This window comes from Maylandia zebra, linkage group LG22 (genome assembly GCF_041146795.1).
Source record: "Maylandia zebra isolate NMK-2024a linkage group LG22, Mzebra_GT3a, whole genome shotgun sequence".
Lineage (NCBI taxonomy): Eukaryota > Metazoa > Chordata > Actinopteri > Cichliformes > Cichlidae > Maylandia > Maylandia zebra.
Window position 1 is genome coordinate 36,035,402 of NC_135187.1, and position 16,556 is coordinate 36,051,957.

The 16,556-nt window shown below is 41.9% G+C and overlaps 2 protein-coding genes across 7 annotated transcripts in view; one reads left to right on the forward strand and one right to left on the reverse strand.

Annotated features, from left to right (window-relative positions):
- Positions 1–3,743: 3,743 nt before the first annotated feature.
- On the reverse strand, positions 3,744–9,416 carry thap7 (THAP domain containing 7). Of its 3 annotated transcripts, none has more exons than XM_012921789.4 (5): positions 9,326–9,416; positions 8,240–8,319; positions 6,800–6,937; positions 6,542–6,652; positions 3,744–5,386 (listed from the first exon to the last, which is right to left on the reverse strand). In XM_012921789.4, the coding sequence occupies exons 2-5, from the start codon at positions 8,317–8,319 to the stop codon at positions 4,057–4,059; spliced, it is 1,659 nt and encodes a 552-aa protein (XP_012777243.3). In that variant the 5' UTR covers positions 9,326–9,416; the 3' UTR covers positions 3,744–4,056. The 3 variants fall into 3 exon arrangements, with proteins under 3 accessions (XP_012777243.3, XP_004561057.4, XP_004561058.3); XM_004561000.5 differs by having other exon boundaries at positions 9,313–9,394; XM_004561001.6 differs by lacking the exon at positions 9,326–9,416 and adding an exon at positions 9,034–9,141.
- arhgef2a (Rho guanine nucleotide exchange factor (GEF) 2a) overlaps positions 9,038–16,556 on the forward strand; it is a 37,893-nt gene continuing 30,374 nt past the window's right edge. For 2 of the 4 annotated variants that reach the window (XM_004560997.4, XM_004560998.4), the window contains exon 1: positions 10,883–11,112. In XM_004560997.4, coding sequence (XP_004561054.1) covers positions 11,050–11,112 — 63 coding nt within the window. In that variant the 5' untranslated portion in view covers positions 10,883–11,049. Of the gene's footprint in view, positions 9,133–10,882; positions 11,113–11,590; positions 11,725–16,556 lie in introns of those variants that run through there. The other 2 variants (XM_004560999.5, XM_076879479.1) reach the window with 2 other exon arrangements.

A 16,556-nucleotide genomic window follows, 5' to 3' on the forward strand; every position in this document is an offset into this window, starting at 1 on the left:
GCAATGCCATGAATTTACCACAGTTATACAAGACAGTCACACATGTACATCTCAGGCTGTGTTTTTCGTGAGTGTGTCATTACACAGCGCAAAGGATGTGCCACACTTCGGACAGCAGTCAACAGCTTGTTCCACATCTGGAAACTTTTAGCAAAGCTGGAAACTGCTGTTCTCTGCAACAACTGCTTTACTCGGACTGTACACGGTACAGCTTATAGGAAAAGTCCCTAAAAGGATGTTCTCTGATTAAAAAGAAACAAAACTAAAAGAGTAAGGACAGAGACAGCAGGTATGAGCACATTCCTGTTATCCGGTTTGTGTGGTGGCGCAGAGGGGGTGGGGGATATTGGAATTTAAAAAACATTTTTTAAAGAACTGCATCCAAGCTGGGAAAGATAAGAGCAGGCTGCATTTGCCCCTCACCAATAAAGACCCGCTCCCCCTCCTTCTCATGTATGCGCCGGTGTTCGTACGGTTAAGGGTTAATGCCACACCCAATCCCAGAAGCTGCAACGCAGTTTCAGCAGGATGCCGTCAATCATTCTCAGGATTGTAGCTCCTCCCACAGGTTCTACAGTAACAGCCACACGGCCTCCGCTCTTCAGAGCACTTTAAACTTTAATTCTTTGAAATACAAACATTCAGTGAAATTTACCAGCAAAAACGGGCACCAAGCTTTAGCTCTCGGGGCCTTGACAACTGTGCTAAGCTTCAGATGGGTTTTTATTAGTTACCCGGGCAAAAGACTTGTTTCTGAGTTAGTCTTTGATTAAGTATATTAGCATATTACTGGAGAACCGGCTACATCTCTGAAAGCCAGAGACAACCATCCATGTGTTCATTAACTTTCCCCCCACATCGTGACTGTGTGCAGGTGTAAAACCTTGGGCCATATTCAGTTTGGTGTCCTTACCACAGTGTGTAGGAATACATTTCCCAGCATGCCCCTCCACTATCAAAACCTTTCAGTAATGGTCCCTGTTTTAGGCAATGGAGTGAAAAAAATGAGTAAATATTTGTAGATCTAAAATTCAATTCACAGGTAAAATGCACACTGTTTAAAAAGGTTTACACGATCTCTATGATGTAAACATGAGCAGCTCTTGTTTTTTGTACGTTACCTCAATGTTGGGAATATTAGCATCCAGAATAATGTAGAGAAAGGATACTTTGAGTGGTCTCCTCCTACTTTCAGGACCCCGGGGGATATGTTACCTGATGTTGGCAGCTGGCAGGCTCCCTTGCACTGAAACATGTATATCTCTCACCCTGTGCAGTACTGGAGTACTTTGTGAAGCTTTTTCCAAAGTTCATGTTATTAGTTATATTATTATTATTCCACAGCCGTCCACACTGTGCTGAGTCACCTAGAGCAGCAGCAGAGCTACGTCCGAATGCTCTTCGTGGACTTCAGCTCCGCCTTTAATACAATCACCCCGGACATCCTCATCACCAAACTGGTCACTCTTGGCCTCCCTCCTCTCACATGTGCCTGGATAAAGGACTTTCTCACAAACCGGCCCCAGACTGTAAGCCTCGGCCCTCATCTCTCCTCCACTCGCACACTGAGCACCGGCTCCCCACAGGGCTGTGTGCTGAGCCCCCTCCTGTATTCTCTCTACACCCACGACTGCAGCTCAACCCACAACAACACTCACCATCAAGTTTGCTGATGACACCACAGTAGTTGGACTCATCTCAAAGGGAGATGAGGCAGAGTACAGAGAGGAAGTCCTGAAGCTGGCAGCCTGGTGTTCAGAAAACAACCTGGCACTGAATACTAAGAAAACCAAAGAGCTCATTGTTGACTTCAGGAGACACTGACTTGGCCCCCTTTACATCAACAGGGAGTGTGTGGAGAGGGTCCACAGCTTCCGGTTCCTTGGTGTCCTCATCTCTGCTGACATCTCCTGGACAGACAACATCTCAGTGGTTGTCAAGAAGGCCCAACAGCGGCTGCACTTCCTGAGGGTCCTCAGGAAGTAGAAGCTGAACTCCAACCTGCTGCTGACCTTCTACCGCTCGTCCATTGAGAGCCTGCTGACATACTGCATCACGGTATGGTACAGCAGCTGCACTAAGGCGGATAGAGCGAGGCTTCAGAGTGTGGTCAAGACAGCACAAAAGATCATCGGCTGCCCTCCCCCCTCCCTGATGGACATTTATTCCTCCTGCTGCCTCAGCAGAGCAGCAAACATCATCAAGGACAGCTCAGAAAACCCACAGACTCAAAAACAGTTTCTTCCCTAAAGCCATAACCACCCTGAACTCACACATGCACCGATAACACAGAAGGAAAAACTCCCTTGTAAGAGGAAGAAACCTCGGGCAGAACCAGGCTGTGGTGTGACTCATCGGGCACAAAGGGAGAGAGAAGAGATAGAGGGACATGAGACCAAACGCACAGTGGAAGAGAGCCAGCATTTAATACAGGTGTAATGTCAGGCGGGGCAGCCCTGAAGGAAGGAGATTCCCTTCTCTACCATACACTGGATGCTTGTATTCTTAAAAGAGCTCCGCTGTATGTTTAAGTCTTTTAAAGAAACGCCAGCAGTATGAACTATGAACTTTTAGCTCTAAATGTACAGTCACACCGATTAAAGTAGTTACCATCTCTGAAAAGTTTTAATGGTGAGTGGGAGCTGGGAAATGTACTGCTTGCACTTCCTGACCTTGTTTCCTGTCATTTGTGCAAAATATTTGCAAACCTTTGGACCTCAGCTAAGCAAAGCAAAAGAGTAGAGCTTAGAAGAGGAAGTAGAGACGAGAGCAGGGTGAGCATAATGCCAGGAACTTGGATTTAAGCTGTGTTTTCAATGCTTTGGCTGATAGCACAGATGGGTGAGCATTTTTAACCTGCTGCCAGATTGAAATGTGCAGTCACATTAAAATTATACAGATATATATTAGGGCTGCTCAATTAATCGAATTTTAATCACGATTACGATCTGGGCTTTCAACGATCATTAAAAATGACTGAGCCGATTATTAGCCCCTCCCTCATTTATCCGCGACACCTTAAAGGCCGGTCCGTGAAAATATTGTCGGGCATAAACCGTCCGTGGCGCAAAAAAGGTTGGAGACCGCTGATTAAGAGGACCCGAGGGAAGCTCGGAAAGCTAAGCAGAAGTTATTTGGAGAGTGACTGCCGTTGGTTGAAAAGAGAGGTAAAAAAAAAAAAAACTTCAGTGGTGTTGCACACTATGTTATATTATTTTTTTAAAGTTATTGTTAACCCTTTAAAGCCGGTCAGAGCAGCACGCTCCGTGTTGCGTAACTATTGTTAAATCCCTGTAGAACCTGAACCGTGTAAGCTAGCGCAATAATTTGTTTTGCATATGAAACCGGAGGAGTTGTACTTACATCTGATGCCATCAGCTTGTCCTCAGTCACGGTTTCGTTCCACATATAGCTTTGCAAAAATTGCATAAAAAGCGCTTGCAGGAACAAAAACATAATATTCCAGAAACACGCTTTGCCGATCCATCAGCTGTTCGTAACACTTCCCACAGTGAAATGATGCACCTGCTGTTTTCTTTGCAAATTTGCATCATAGGATTGTTTTTGTTTTTCCTGCAGTATATAAAAATTGCTGTATCTCCAAAATAAAACTATGAAGACACTCAAAATAAATTTCCTGTGGTGGGAAACTATTTTTTGCAACTTTAATGTATTTAAAGTTTTGAGGGATAAACCTCTTAAATTTCTCCAAGTAGAAATATATGTAAACAAAACAAAAGCAATTTTCAATTTTTTTTGTAGTTTATTGCACTTTTTTGCAATTTATGTAATTACTATGGACTTAATGCATACATATTATTAAAATATGGGCTATAACAGTTGTATTGATGTATAGCAACTTGAAATGCTCCCACAAATGGCACTACAGCATGTAAAAAAAATAATAATAATATAAGCTCTGGTGGACTTGGTTCTATAGTAGGTCTTAAAGGGTTAAATAAATATCGTCAAATAATCGTGATCTCAATTTCAGTGAAAATAATCGTGATTATCATTTTTGCCATAATCGAGCAGCCCTAATATATATAATCCTTGTCAGTTTGTAAACTCGGTGCTCAGTTGAAGGTGGAAACCCTCCAGGTGCTCTTTAAGTTTCATCCTGACATCGTCCCGTATTTCCACTAACGCACCATTTGAATTCTGCTCGCTGTGTTGATCCGGTGACGACTCAACTCTGGACATGCCTCCGCTGCTCTCTGTTAAGTATTCCACACCTTTTAGATCCAGTTCTGACAAAAGAGTGTTTTTTTCTTCGCCGGCCACGTTCTCCATCGTGACAAAACGTTGCGGCTCGTCGTCAGTCGGGACAGTCAACAAGATCACCCGCCCGTCTGCGCTGTCCTGTAACCATAGCAGCTGGTGCTGCAGGTCGCGGTGGTGATCCTGACTCGTCACGTCAGACTCTCCGTGGCGTTTGTCAGAGAGCAGCAGCTTCTGCTGAGAGCCTAGATAATGCAAACTCTGCTCGTCAGTTTTAAGAAAGCACACTCCAGCTGAGACTATATGCTGAACACCTGGATTTTGCAACAAAACTTGGGAACTTGTTACACTGGTATCACTGGTTTCTACGTCTTTCCAGGTTGTTTCTTGCTGCCTATCTATCTGAACGTGATCCACATTTTCAGCTGTGTCACAGGAGCTTGTTGCAACATTTCTCTGGGTGTTCGGTGAGTCCTCGTGCTCCAAATGCCCACCACTCTGCCCCTGCCCTTTTCCACAGTACAAACAGTTTCCCTTGTCCGTCTCAGACCAGCTACTGGACTCTGGTAGAAAATTACATCCTGTCTCCATTTGATCAGCACATTTGTCCTCAATCAACTTCATATCTTTGGATTTAGCCTCATTCTCCTCTAGGTCAGGATCTCCTTTGTGCTGTCTTTCTTCTCCCCCCTCTATGCAGCTTCCCCTGTTTTTGCAACCATTCTGTGACAGAAGCAGAATGTGCTTTAGTCGCTTATCACGGAGCCCCAGCACGGTGCTCCGCAGACGGCTTTCCCTCCGCCTGGCTGCATGCAGTTGTCGTAGGGCTTTTTCCAAGCAGTCTACAACTTGGTCATAACGTCTCCTCCACAACAGGGGACAGAGCTGAGCGTAGCTGTGCTCCTTTGACAAGTAGAAGCCTGGAGGGGGGGGCAGACGTCTCATGTAACGTGACGGGGAAACGGGTCGAGACTCTGGAGGTGGAGGACCGAGTTCTTGCTGCGACAGCTGCTCCAACCCTGATGTTTCTTGAGAAAATCCAGGCATGTCTTGAGTAGTCTCCTCAGTGGAGCTCACTGACTTTTCAACTGTGGGTTCTTCTGCAGTGTGACGCTGGTTGATCTCCTGATGTGTGCCATCCTGTGCTCCTGAGTGGGAACTCTTCCTGCAGAAGAAACTGTGACAAATTAGTTTTTCCTGGACAATCAAATAGCCACTAACACTACAGCCGTCTAGCAGATTATGGATGACTGTATTCTTTTTTATTTCTATTCAAACTGCAAATGCAGTAAAAGCATAAACTGAACACTGTGGACCTCAACATAACCGATACAGTGTGGAACCATCTTGACAGAGAATGAAACAAAGGTTATCTTTAAACACTAATGTTAATGTGTGTTTGCACATCTTTAAATGTTTGCAGCCTTTCCTGTTTTTCTAGAAACACATGAAGAAATGAGTTTAACATCTCACATCTGTCACCACTGAGTGCTTCAGATTCATTCACTATTTCACATCTATCTTTTCTTAAACATTTATTTTTTCCTATTTTCTATTCACTATATCATTTCTATTTTTATGATAAATTTTTCTCTGTTCATTTTAATCATCGTGGCAAACCTTTATGCAGCATCACAGTTGTCACAGGATGCTAACATGGTTGATTTCTTCCCTGTTTTTACCCTGACTGCTATGCTGACAGATGTCATGCTAACTGTAGGCCACACCCAGCTGGGCAGCTGGGTGTGGCCTCCTTCCACTGGGGTTCAAAACTTTAGGCACTCATTCATCAACACCTGCTCATTATGGTTTTTCAGTATGGATATATTTACCCTATTCAGGGATCACTTATAGTCATCTCAGATGATTACTTCAACCTTAATTAAAGTAAATCCCTCATCTCATCACCTCAAAGAGCTGGTCCTAGATCAGCCAGCTGATGTAGAGCTGACCCCAGCACGTACTCGGTGCTCGAACCAAGAATCAGAGAGCTGCTGGAATTCTCATGTTTTCCTGATACTTGGTAACTAAAGTAACAATTTCTTAGTTTATTGTAACTTATCACGTACTAATTATTATGCTAAATTACACCAAAAATCATTGCACTTTGACTTGCAGGCATACCTGATGCTCCCGTAACAGAATCAGAAGAATACAAGCGAACGTTAGAGTTGGCCTGTTCTTTCACAGAGCATCCTCACAGAGTGGGAACTGAAGCAAAGACTATGTTTAAATAACTATAAAATAATGAATCACTTCAGGAGCTCAGAATCTGCTCACAGATGATGACAAACTATCAGCCTGTGTGAGGTTTGATTACCTGACAGGGATGTTGTCTTCTTTCTGCTGCCTTCCTGCTCTTTTGTGTTTGGCTGCTGGAGGGAAATCAAATAAAGTAGGAACTGCATCTTCCTTTAGTCGTCTGATTCCACTGTGTGAAAGGGTCAAAAACAATACTTAGGCTGCTATCGCAACACTGCCATAACTGAAAACTACACCAGCAGTTAATAACAGAAAATTCTGGTTTTAGCTGAAGTGGTATCTGTAACCTGTGAAAGTCCAGCTGGTCGATACACACCTGCTTCCACTCAGCTCAAAACTCTCGGGTGGGAAGTGCTTTGAACAAAAATAGACAAAGTTCGTCTGAGGATCCCAGGAGTCTGCGCGGTGACAGTTACTGATCCAAAGGTTTCTCCGAGCCGCTCCTTTGGGTAACCTAGTCAGCCACAACATCAGTCTGTGTTACATTAAGCTTCCATTTCAGGTCAAGTTCAATAAAGATATATTATAATATTTCAAAGAACATAACGTCACAACATCATCAGTACATCTCCATTTGAATGTGAATAACACAAATTCACTGCGACCACGTGCCATGAACTTCCTGTTGAAAGCGTTGCTTTGACGATGGCGACCAGGTGTGTGACCACTCGCAGAGAGATACTGGTGCATCAAAACTCAACAGCAACGTGATGGAGCCTGTCTGCTGAAGGTCTGAATGGGGTCAAAGTGGCAGTCACAGCAGGTACAACAAGTACTGAAATACTGTGTAATTTTAAAAGTGTGTATATAATGTTTATTCTGTGTATTTATTATCTCACTCTTACTGCCTGTTGATGCCCTGTCCTTCTCTTCAAAGTCATGCTGCTCTGTTGGACGGTAACTGCCCCTTGGGGACTGTCCATGCTATTCGCACCTCTCTTTCTTCTTCATGCGTTACTTTTTCCTGAGTCATTTCTCATTATTACACATGACCTAATTTATGGACATCTATGGTTTGATTTCTTTGCATGTGTGGATTGGATGGGTTGTTACCAACATCTGGTGTGAATTTCACGTCAATAGCACCTTTACAAATAAATTTGGTTATGTTTTCCACACTTATTGTACCTGCTGTACATGCAATCTGTTTGTGATAACATGGGAATTAACTTTGTTGCTGCCTGTTGTGTTTGTTTTGTCTGTATACACACAGGTTCACATTAACTACTTAGATTTATATTTCAGTCAGAACCTCATAGATTAGACACATTCAGACAGGTTCCCTCCCACCAGGCAACCCGCGTACTCGCCTCGCGATTCAGCGTTTGAGGGTGTTGTACATGTGGCTCAACTACTTGCAACCTCTTTCCAAATGTGAAAAATTAAATCAACCGTTGATTTTTCTAGTTATAAGGAGGTTGGGTATTATTATGATTAACTTCTCTAACTTTCCACATATTGCTCAAATAAATTATTCTAATCGTGTTATAAAACCCACAAAGTACTACAGCTAAACTCATGTCTTCTGGTTCCAGTTTTACAGAGCTTAATATTAACTGTATTTTGACCTGAACGTCAGCCTTGTGTATTACTGAGTGAATATGAGAACAGGAGAAATATAGATGTGCAGATGATTTGTGAGCTTTTGAGTTCCTCTGTTTCATTCATGTGTCTAAATGTGTGAGAGAGAGAATGTGAATAAAAACAATAGCTGGTTACTACACTCTGACCCAAACATAATGTGTAAAGTGCTCACTTGTGAAAGGTGACGCCAGCATTTCGAGTCTCATGGTTGTCCCTGGATTTGCAACCCCCTGCTGAACAATGTCTTGGCATCTGAAAGTAAAACAAAGAGTAGAAAAAGTAGAAAAATGGAGAGTTTATCATGGAAGGGGGTGTGGTTTAGCAGAAAACACATTTTACTGCTTCGAGATGGAGATTTTATTTTGCTTTTTTAGTCTTATTGACCGTCAGTGTCAATTCCTTTCTCTGCCTACCAGCTTTAAAATGGTAGAAAACATTTACTCTGTATCGTATCAACTGACAGCAAGTGAAAAAAAAGAAAAAAGAAATTAAAGACGGATGTTTGAATTTTTGTGTTTTTATTTTTTCCTCCCCAGCTCCTTAGTGTCCAACAACATTAAGCATTCGTCTGACTAAAGTCCTGTTTTCCATTGAAAAGCTGCTTCAGGCTAACAAATAGATTAATACTCATTCTCCTGAATCGAAAGCTTGCAGTTTTTCATTTAAACGTTTCTCTAAATTTGAGTCAAATTTTTAAAGGGGGGGGGGCATCATCATATGGACACGCTACACCTAACACAGGCGGGGGGGTCATGCCTGTGTTGGCGTGTTGCCAACATTAGCATTAAGAATACGATCGATATCGAAAAGGATAGAAATGTTTTTGTTTCCATCCACCCCACAGTTGTTCCAAACTTCATGCACCGCCCCCTCCTCATTCGTCCAATCACGGAGTTGCTGATCGCGGTGTGTGGTATCGATACGTTTGCCGCTTATCTGTGACCATCTCGGATGTCTGAATCATACCTGATTAACCCAAGTCCCCATGTAGCTTCAAACAATCGAGTAAACGGGACTAGCTGGTCCTCGATCACATGACCGAGCCGCCTGGAGGCGCGTCACACAGTACGTTACACTGGACATTTAACTTAACAGGGTTTTCTGCTGTTTCTGTAACGAGCAGGCGAAGGGCCTAAAACGCGAAGCCGCCATTACGGAAGGTCTTACTTTCGGTTGTAACGCATTTCAGTTCATGGAAGTGTATATTATTTAAATAATAACATTAATAATAACAAAAATATCAACCCCGGCTGTTGACCTCAGAATGATGGCTGAATTTTTTTCTTCTTTCTTCATCTTCCGCTTCCTTCTTCTTCCTCCTGCCCTGCTCTGCCACTTTTACCGCCGTATACCTGATAGTGGTCGCATTACTGCCACCTACTGGACTGGAGTGTAAGCAGGAACGCGTCCTTTCTGTGGTTCTGCCCCCCCAGAGTAAAATTTGAACTGCTGTCCTCATATAAAGCCACCTCTCTCTCTCATACTTATCAGAGATGAGGGAGACATAAACTCTGATACATAAATTCTTCATATAGTCACTCTGAATTATAATTTCCTCAATTTTTACACTGGGTGCTTTCCTATTACTCTTAGTGTTCATTTTAAATTTAAACAATATATTTATATTGTGTTGCAAATAATGAAATATCTTGTCATTCTTTACAATATAAAGAGCCATGAGGCGACTGCTATCATGATTTGGCGCTATATGAATAGAAAAGAATAGAACAGAATAATTATTACTACTATAAGTGCTACTGTAACGTCAGCTGTGATACGTATTTCAGTGAAGGTGGATGGTTGACAGCCTGCCAGCTGCCTCGCTGTCCACAGAGTCATCGCGTCACAGATTATTTCCTAACAAAAATAACTTCAGTTTCAAACAAACAAACAAAAAACAAGTTGTCTGAGTGCCAAAGGTTCAGCAGACCTGCACTGTGCTACTATGGTCAGTGGTCATAGTAACATAGTAAAATAAGTCCACTGAAGGAATAGGGAAAAGCATACTAACAGTGCAGTCAATACTTGGATAAATAACTGTTGTTATTTATTTTTTTCCATTATTACATGTTGCGCCATATGTTAATATGGGATGTGCTCACATACATATATGTCCATGTTTGAAGTGTGAAACCTACCAGCCAGCACACGGTACCATCACTGCATACCCGATGGACTAAAATGCACCTTGTGTAAATGCATACACTGCCGAGCACCATATGGACACGCTGCACCTAACTCAGGCGTGGGTAGCGATGTGAATATGTTGGAGATGTAAATGCAGTGTGTTTTATAACTGTCCTACAGGAAACACCTACATCCTTGTCTGGGCATTTAATTGTGCGAACAAAAAAATCCTTTTTTGTTAAAAAACAAACAAAAAACTCCCAAACATGTCATGATGCGTGTACAACACCAGTAATCCATCTTTGTTACCCTCAGTATCAGAGACTGTGTGATCATCTGTAAGGGCCACAGGTGAGTGGATCACACAGTCACTGGTCGTTGTTCAAACAAGCAGGTTCATGTGTGAACCTGCTTGTTTGACTCCCATAATGTTTTTATTTACAGGCCAAACACATTTATAAATTTAATAGTTAATAGTTTTACATATTTTCATCGTCTTGGTAGCTATTGTAAAATTTCAAGTTTTTAAAATGGTTTCATTTTGCTGCTCAGCAAACAGCAAATGTAGTCTATACTAAAATTTCACAGACGGACGAACACTGTGTACGTGTGTGTGTGGATGCGTATGTGTGTGAGTGTGAGGGGGCGGTGATGATTCAGAAGTCAGATTTCTCACAGGAACAGTCACTTCACTAAAAGCAGAAACACACTGCAGTTGGCTAGTGAGGACAGACTATTCCTTTTTCTCTTTGATGGAGAATTGAATGATTTACAGAAAACTATACAAACTTTCAAACTGAATATTTTATTTCGACTTGCTCACTGCTTTTTCAGTCGGTCTTGAGAAAGTGCGTTATGTCCAGAGTTACCAATCTGTCAAAACTGCGTCAGGAGAGGATGCGGGAGATCAACCTGCGGGTAAGTTGGCATGTTCTCGAGTTCTGCATTAATAATAAAGACTACAGCATCGGTGGCAAGTGTTGGACATATTTTGACGACAGGCAAGAAAGCACATTTACAAAATCTTGTGATTGTTAGAATGTGTGTTCATTAATACAGTATTGTAGGTCATAGACCGTAGCAGTTCATGGTTTTGTCTCCACCCCCACTCACTTCCTCACTCCTTCACCCGCTTTTGCACTCTGAACCATAAATTTGGTCATTTCCGTGTTGTGACAGAGAGCCAGCTCTTGAAAGACATGAGCACAGGGCTGGCAGATCACTGGGCCTTATGTAGCTGCATGGGCTGCAGCTAAGTCTACATGCAGCATGTAGGTGGTTGTGAGTATGTTTGCTTGTACACTGTGTGCGAGCTCCTAGGACTATATTCGACTATAGCAACTGTTGCCATAGAAATGGCTGTGACTGTGTGCTGTTACCAGTTTCTGTTGAGCTTTCTTGGCGCAACAAAGACATTTTCTTTGTTGGGCACAATGTCTTGTCTCCAACCTCCATGCTTGCGATGAGGCAGACTGGGGTGGTGGTTCCCATTTTCGAGATGAGGAGCTGAAGGAATTGTTCCAATTACAGGTTGTTTCACACTGCTCAGTCTTTCTGTGATGTTTCTTCGAAACTATGATTCATTAAGTGTGCTGTGTATTTTCAGCATTCCCAAAAAGTGCTATAGGGAAGTCTAATATGATTTTACTGGACCTCTGAAATCGTCATCAGGGTCAAGAAGGTCAAACTTTCAATCGATCAGACTTTCATAAAAAGTGTTTTATCTTTAAAACTGTGCTTAAAATCCCCCTGCCTTGGTTTTTATTGCCAACATTAACATTAGCATGACCTTAAAATGGCCTCTAATGATTGAAAGCTTTCCAGTGCAGCTGAATTAAAGCAATTCAGTTCAGTTTTATTTATACAGTGTCAAATCACAACAACTGCCTCAAAGTGCATTATATTGTAAGGTAAAGACTAGAGGTGGGAATCACCATATATCCCACGATACGATATTATCACGATACTTAACGCACGATACGACATTATTGCAATTTTTTAAAAATATTTTGCGATATTCAGATTCTGTACATAAAGGTAAACTTTATCAATATTCATTTTATCTAATATCAAAGTCTCACACTCAGTCTTTCTCTCATTTCAGTTTTATTGTTGACAAACTGAACGGTTTGTATTACAGTCTAGTCCAACTTAACTGAATGCAACCATCTGGTACAATTACAGCTATTCTGAACTATGCAATATGAAAACTATGCAGCCCATTCAGCAACTGAAGAATTTGAAAGTAAATTAAAACAAAATATAATTTTACATTAAATAAAAAAGTTTTAAACTTAATTAAAATAAAACATAAATTAAAATAAGTAAACTGTCATGTTTATTGCTGCCAAAAACAGTTAAACACATTTGGACAGTGAAGGAATGTCAGGATTCTTGCTCAGAAAAAGGATCAACGTGCTCTGAAATCAGAGCACAAAAACCTTTTTTGTAACAAAATATCGATTTCTGCTGTCCCTGTATCGATACATTATTAGCAAACAAAATATCACGATACTACACAGTATCGATTTTTCCCCCACCCCTAGTAAAGCCTCTACAGTAATGCAAAGAATACAGAGAAAACCCCAATAGTTATATGACCCCCCCGTGTGCTTTGGTGACAGGATCCAGGGTCACCTGGTCCAGCCCTAACTATATGCTTTAGATAGTGTCTGTCTCCTGAATCCAAACTGGAAGCTGGTTCCACAGAAGACTGAAGGCTCTGCCTCCAACTCTACTTTTACCTTAGAAACCCCAAGTAAGCGCAGTCTCACACTGAAATAAAGAACGTGTTAAATCAATAGTGGACATTGGTTGCACACATTTGCTTTGGCATAAACTTAAACAACTTAGTTAAATCAACACAACTTATTCACATTCAATAAACCTGTGCATTTTGTGTTGATGAAACGTGATTGAAACATGTTTAAATGAAGTAAGTTGAGCTCTTGGAATATTTTAATCCTTCACAATTTTGTCACTTTATTCCAACAGTATTCAATAACTTTTACCTCAATACTACTTGGTCACTTGAATACTACATGTTGTCTTCATATTAAATAATGTTCAACAAAGTCTAGAGTCTGGCTAACATAAATGGTTTTGTCTCCACTTTACAACAACTTCCACTGCCATCCTACTAGCTTTATCCGGGTTGCAGGGGGGCTGGGGCATAACCCAGAAGTGATAGGGTAAGAGGCAGGGTCCACCCTGGACAGGTCACCAGTCTATCACATAGAGACAAACAACAGGTTTAGAATCACCAATTAACCTAACTCGAATAACTACATGACTTTTAACTGTGGGAGGAAACCAGATTACCCAGTGAGAACCAACTGCAAACTAACCAGATTGTTTAACCAACATTAAACAATGTTTGAACAATAACTGCTTCCAGCTAAACCCAGCCAAAGCAGAAACTTTGATTACTGCACCAGGCAGTGCAATACCTGATATTAAACAGCATCTGGGTGATTTAGGTTCCTCACAGAAGCATAAGCTTAGAAACCTGGGTGTTGGTTTTGATGAAGCTTTTTCTTTGGAGGGACATTTAAATCAGATAGTAAGAACCTGCTTTTTTCACTTGAGGAACATTTCAAAACTTAGATCCATCGTGTCAACAAGTGAACTCGAGATGATGATACATGCTTCTGTCTCTACAAGACTGGACTACTGTAACAGCCTGTTTACTTGTCTAAACATGAAAGGGCTAGCTCGTCTACAGGTTGTTCAACTATGCAGTGAGGCTGCTGACCGGCTTGAACAAGGGAGCTTGTATGACCCCTGTGTTAAAGTCGCTGCAGTGGCTACCAATCAGATTTAGGTCCCATTTTAAAACTTTTACACCATTACAGGGACCACCCCCCCCCCCCATTGCTGATGTGATTCGTACACATACCTCTTCTCGTAACCTGAGGTCATCAAACCAAAACCTTTTAGTGGTCCCCCACACTCGCTGTAAAACTCGAGGGGACCGATCTTTCCAGGCTGTTGCATCCAGACTGTGGAATGCACTTCCTTTATTTCTACGGGCTTTGGACTCAGTGGAGACCTTCAAAAAGCAGCTAAAGACATTTTTATTTCAAAAAGCTTTTAATGCTTTTAAAACAACTAGCTTTTAACGCACTTTGTGACACGTCTGTGAAAGGTGCTGTATAAATAAACTTTACTTACTTATTACAAGGCTTGATGCAGAATTTTCTTTATGTTTTTGTCTTTGACAGGTTAAACCACAATAAATAGCGATAGCATACACATAGTGTGGGCAGTTGTCTGCTTCTTATAACCCGTGATCTTGTGAATTTCATGAGTCCAGCAACTAACCACTCTTACTAGATTGTATCATGTCATCTCAACAAGAACAAAATAAGTTGAATTTCATACAGATCCTACATGATTTAATCATGTTTACCATAGAAACATGAAATTATTTTCTTCAAATTACAAGTTATACTTTTGTAAATGTAACAACCACCCAATTTTCTTTTTTTGAGTGCAGAGTGAAGTGCTCTAATGGGATAACATAGTACTATAAGGTCATTAAGATAAGACGGGGCAAAATGAAGCAAGACCTTGTACGTGATAAGAATGATTTTGAATTTGATTTTGGATTTAACAGGGAGCCAATGAAGCAAAGCCAATATGGGAGAAATATTCTCTCTTTCTAGTGCCTGTCAGGACTATAAAGGAGGAGGACTCTTCACTGACATGAACAAATTGTAAATACAAATACAACTACTCTTTCAAGGATGTTTGATATAAAGGAAGGTTGGAGATTGGCCTATAATTAGCTAAGACTGCTGGGTCTAGAGATGCTTTTTGAGTAAAGGTTTAACTACAGCCAGCTTGAAGGCCTGTGGTACATAGCTGATCATTAGAGATAGGTTGATCATATTTAAGATCGAAGCATTAATTAATGGCAGGACTTCTTTGAGCAGTTTTGTAGGAATGGGGTCTAAAAGACACGTTGAAGGTTTGGAGGAAGTAATTATTGAAGTTAACTCAGAAAGATCAATTGGAGAAAAAGAGTCTAACTTAACATCAATGGTACTAAGAGTAGCTGTAGATAATATTTAAGAGTTACATAGAATAGAAGAATAATCCTTTAATTTTCCCACAAGTGAATAATTTGGGTGTGACAGCAGCAAGAGAGACACATATACAAACAAACAGTACACAAGACACAGAACAGAGACATACACAATTTTTACATAATTACAACAAGGACAATAGTTACCGAAAGCAGAGTACTGTACAGTTATTGAAATTAAATAAAATGAAATACAGATAAGAGGCAAACTCAGGTTGTAGTGCGAATCTGTTGATAAAATAGTGTCAAATTACAGCGCAGATGTAAACATCTGTGTTTGTTGGGAGCAGGTCTGATTGTACAGTCTGACAGGAAGGACCTGCAGAAACGCTCCTTCATGCATCGAGGATGCAGCAGTCTGTCACTGAAGCAGCTCTGCAGCAACATCTACATGCATGGGGTGGGAGACTCTGTCCATCAGAGATGTTATTTTGGCCAGAGTCCTTCTGTCTCCCACCACCTGCACTGGGTCCAGGGTGCATCCCAGAACAGAGCTGGCCTTCCTGATGAGTTTATCCAACCTCTTCCTCTCAGCTGCTGATAAACTGCTGCTCCAACATACCACACTGTAAAAAATGACAGATGCCACCACAGAGTCATAGAAGGTCTTTAAAAGCGCTCCCTGGACTCCAAATGACCTCAGCCGCCTCAGCAGGTAGAGTCTGCTCTGACCCTTCCTGTACAGAGCATCAGTGTTGTGGCTCCAGTCCAGTTTATTATTCAGATGAACACCCAGGTACCTATAAGAGTCCACTATCTCAATGTCCACTCCCTGGATGTTCACCGGTGTCAGTGTGGTGGGTCTGCATCTCCAGAAGTCCACCACTAACTCCTTGGTTTTCCCGGCGTTGATCAGCAGGTGGTTCTGCTGACACCAGTCAACAAAGTCCAGAGTCCACTGTCTGTGCTCTGAGTCGTCCTCACCTGTGATGAGGCCGACTATGGCAGAGTCGTCAGAGAACTTCTGTAGGTGGCAGCGTGGGCAGTTGATGGAGAAGTCTGCAGTGTAGAGGTTGTTCCCTCACATACTGTGGGCGGCCTGTGAGGTAGTCCAGTATCCACTGTGACATGTGGTGGTCCACTCCTGATAGCTTCCAGCTTGTCCCTCAGAAGTCGTGGCTGGATGGTGTTGAAAGCACTGGAGAAATCAAAGAACATGATCCTCACAGTGCTTCCAGGCTTCTCCAGGTGAGTCAGAGCTCGGTGGAGGAGATAGATGATGGCGTCCTCCACTCCGATGCCAGGCTGGTAAGCAAACTGCAGCAGATCCAAT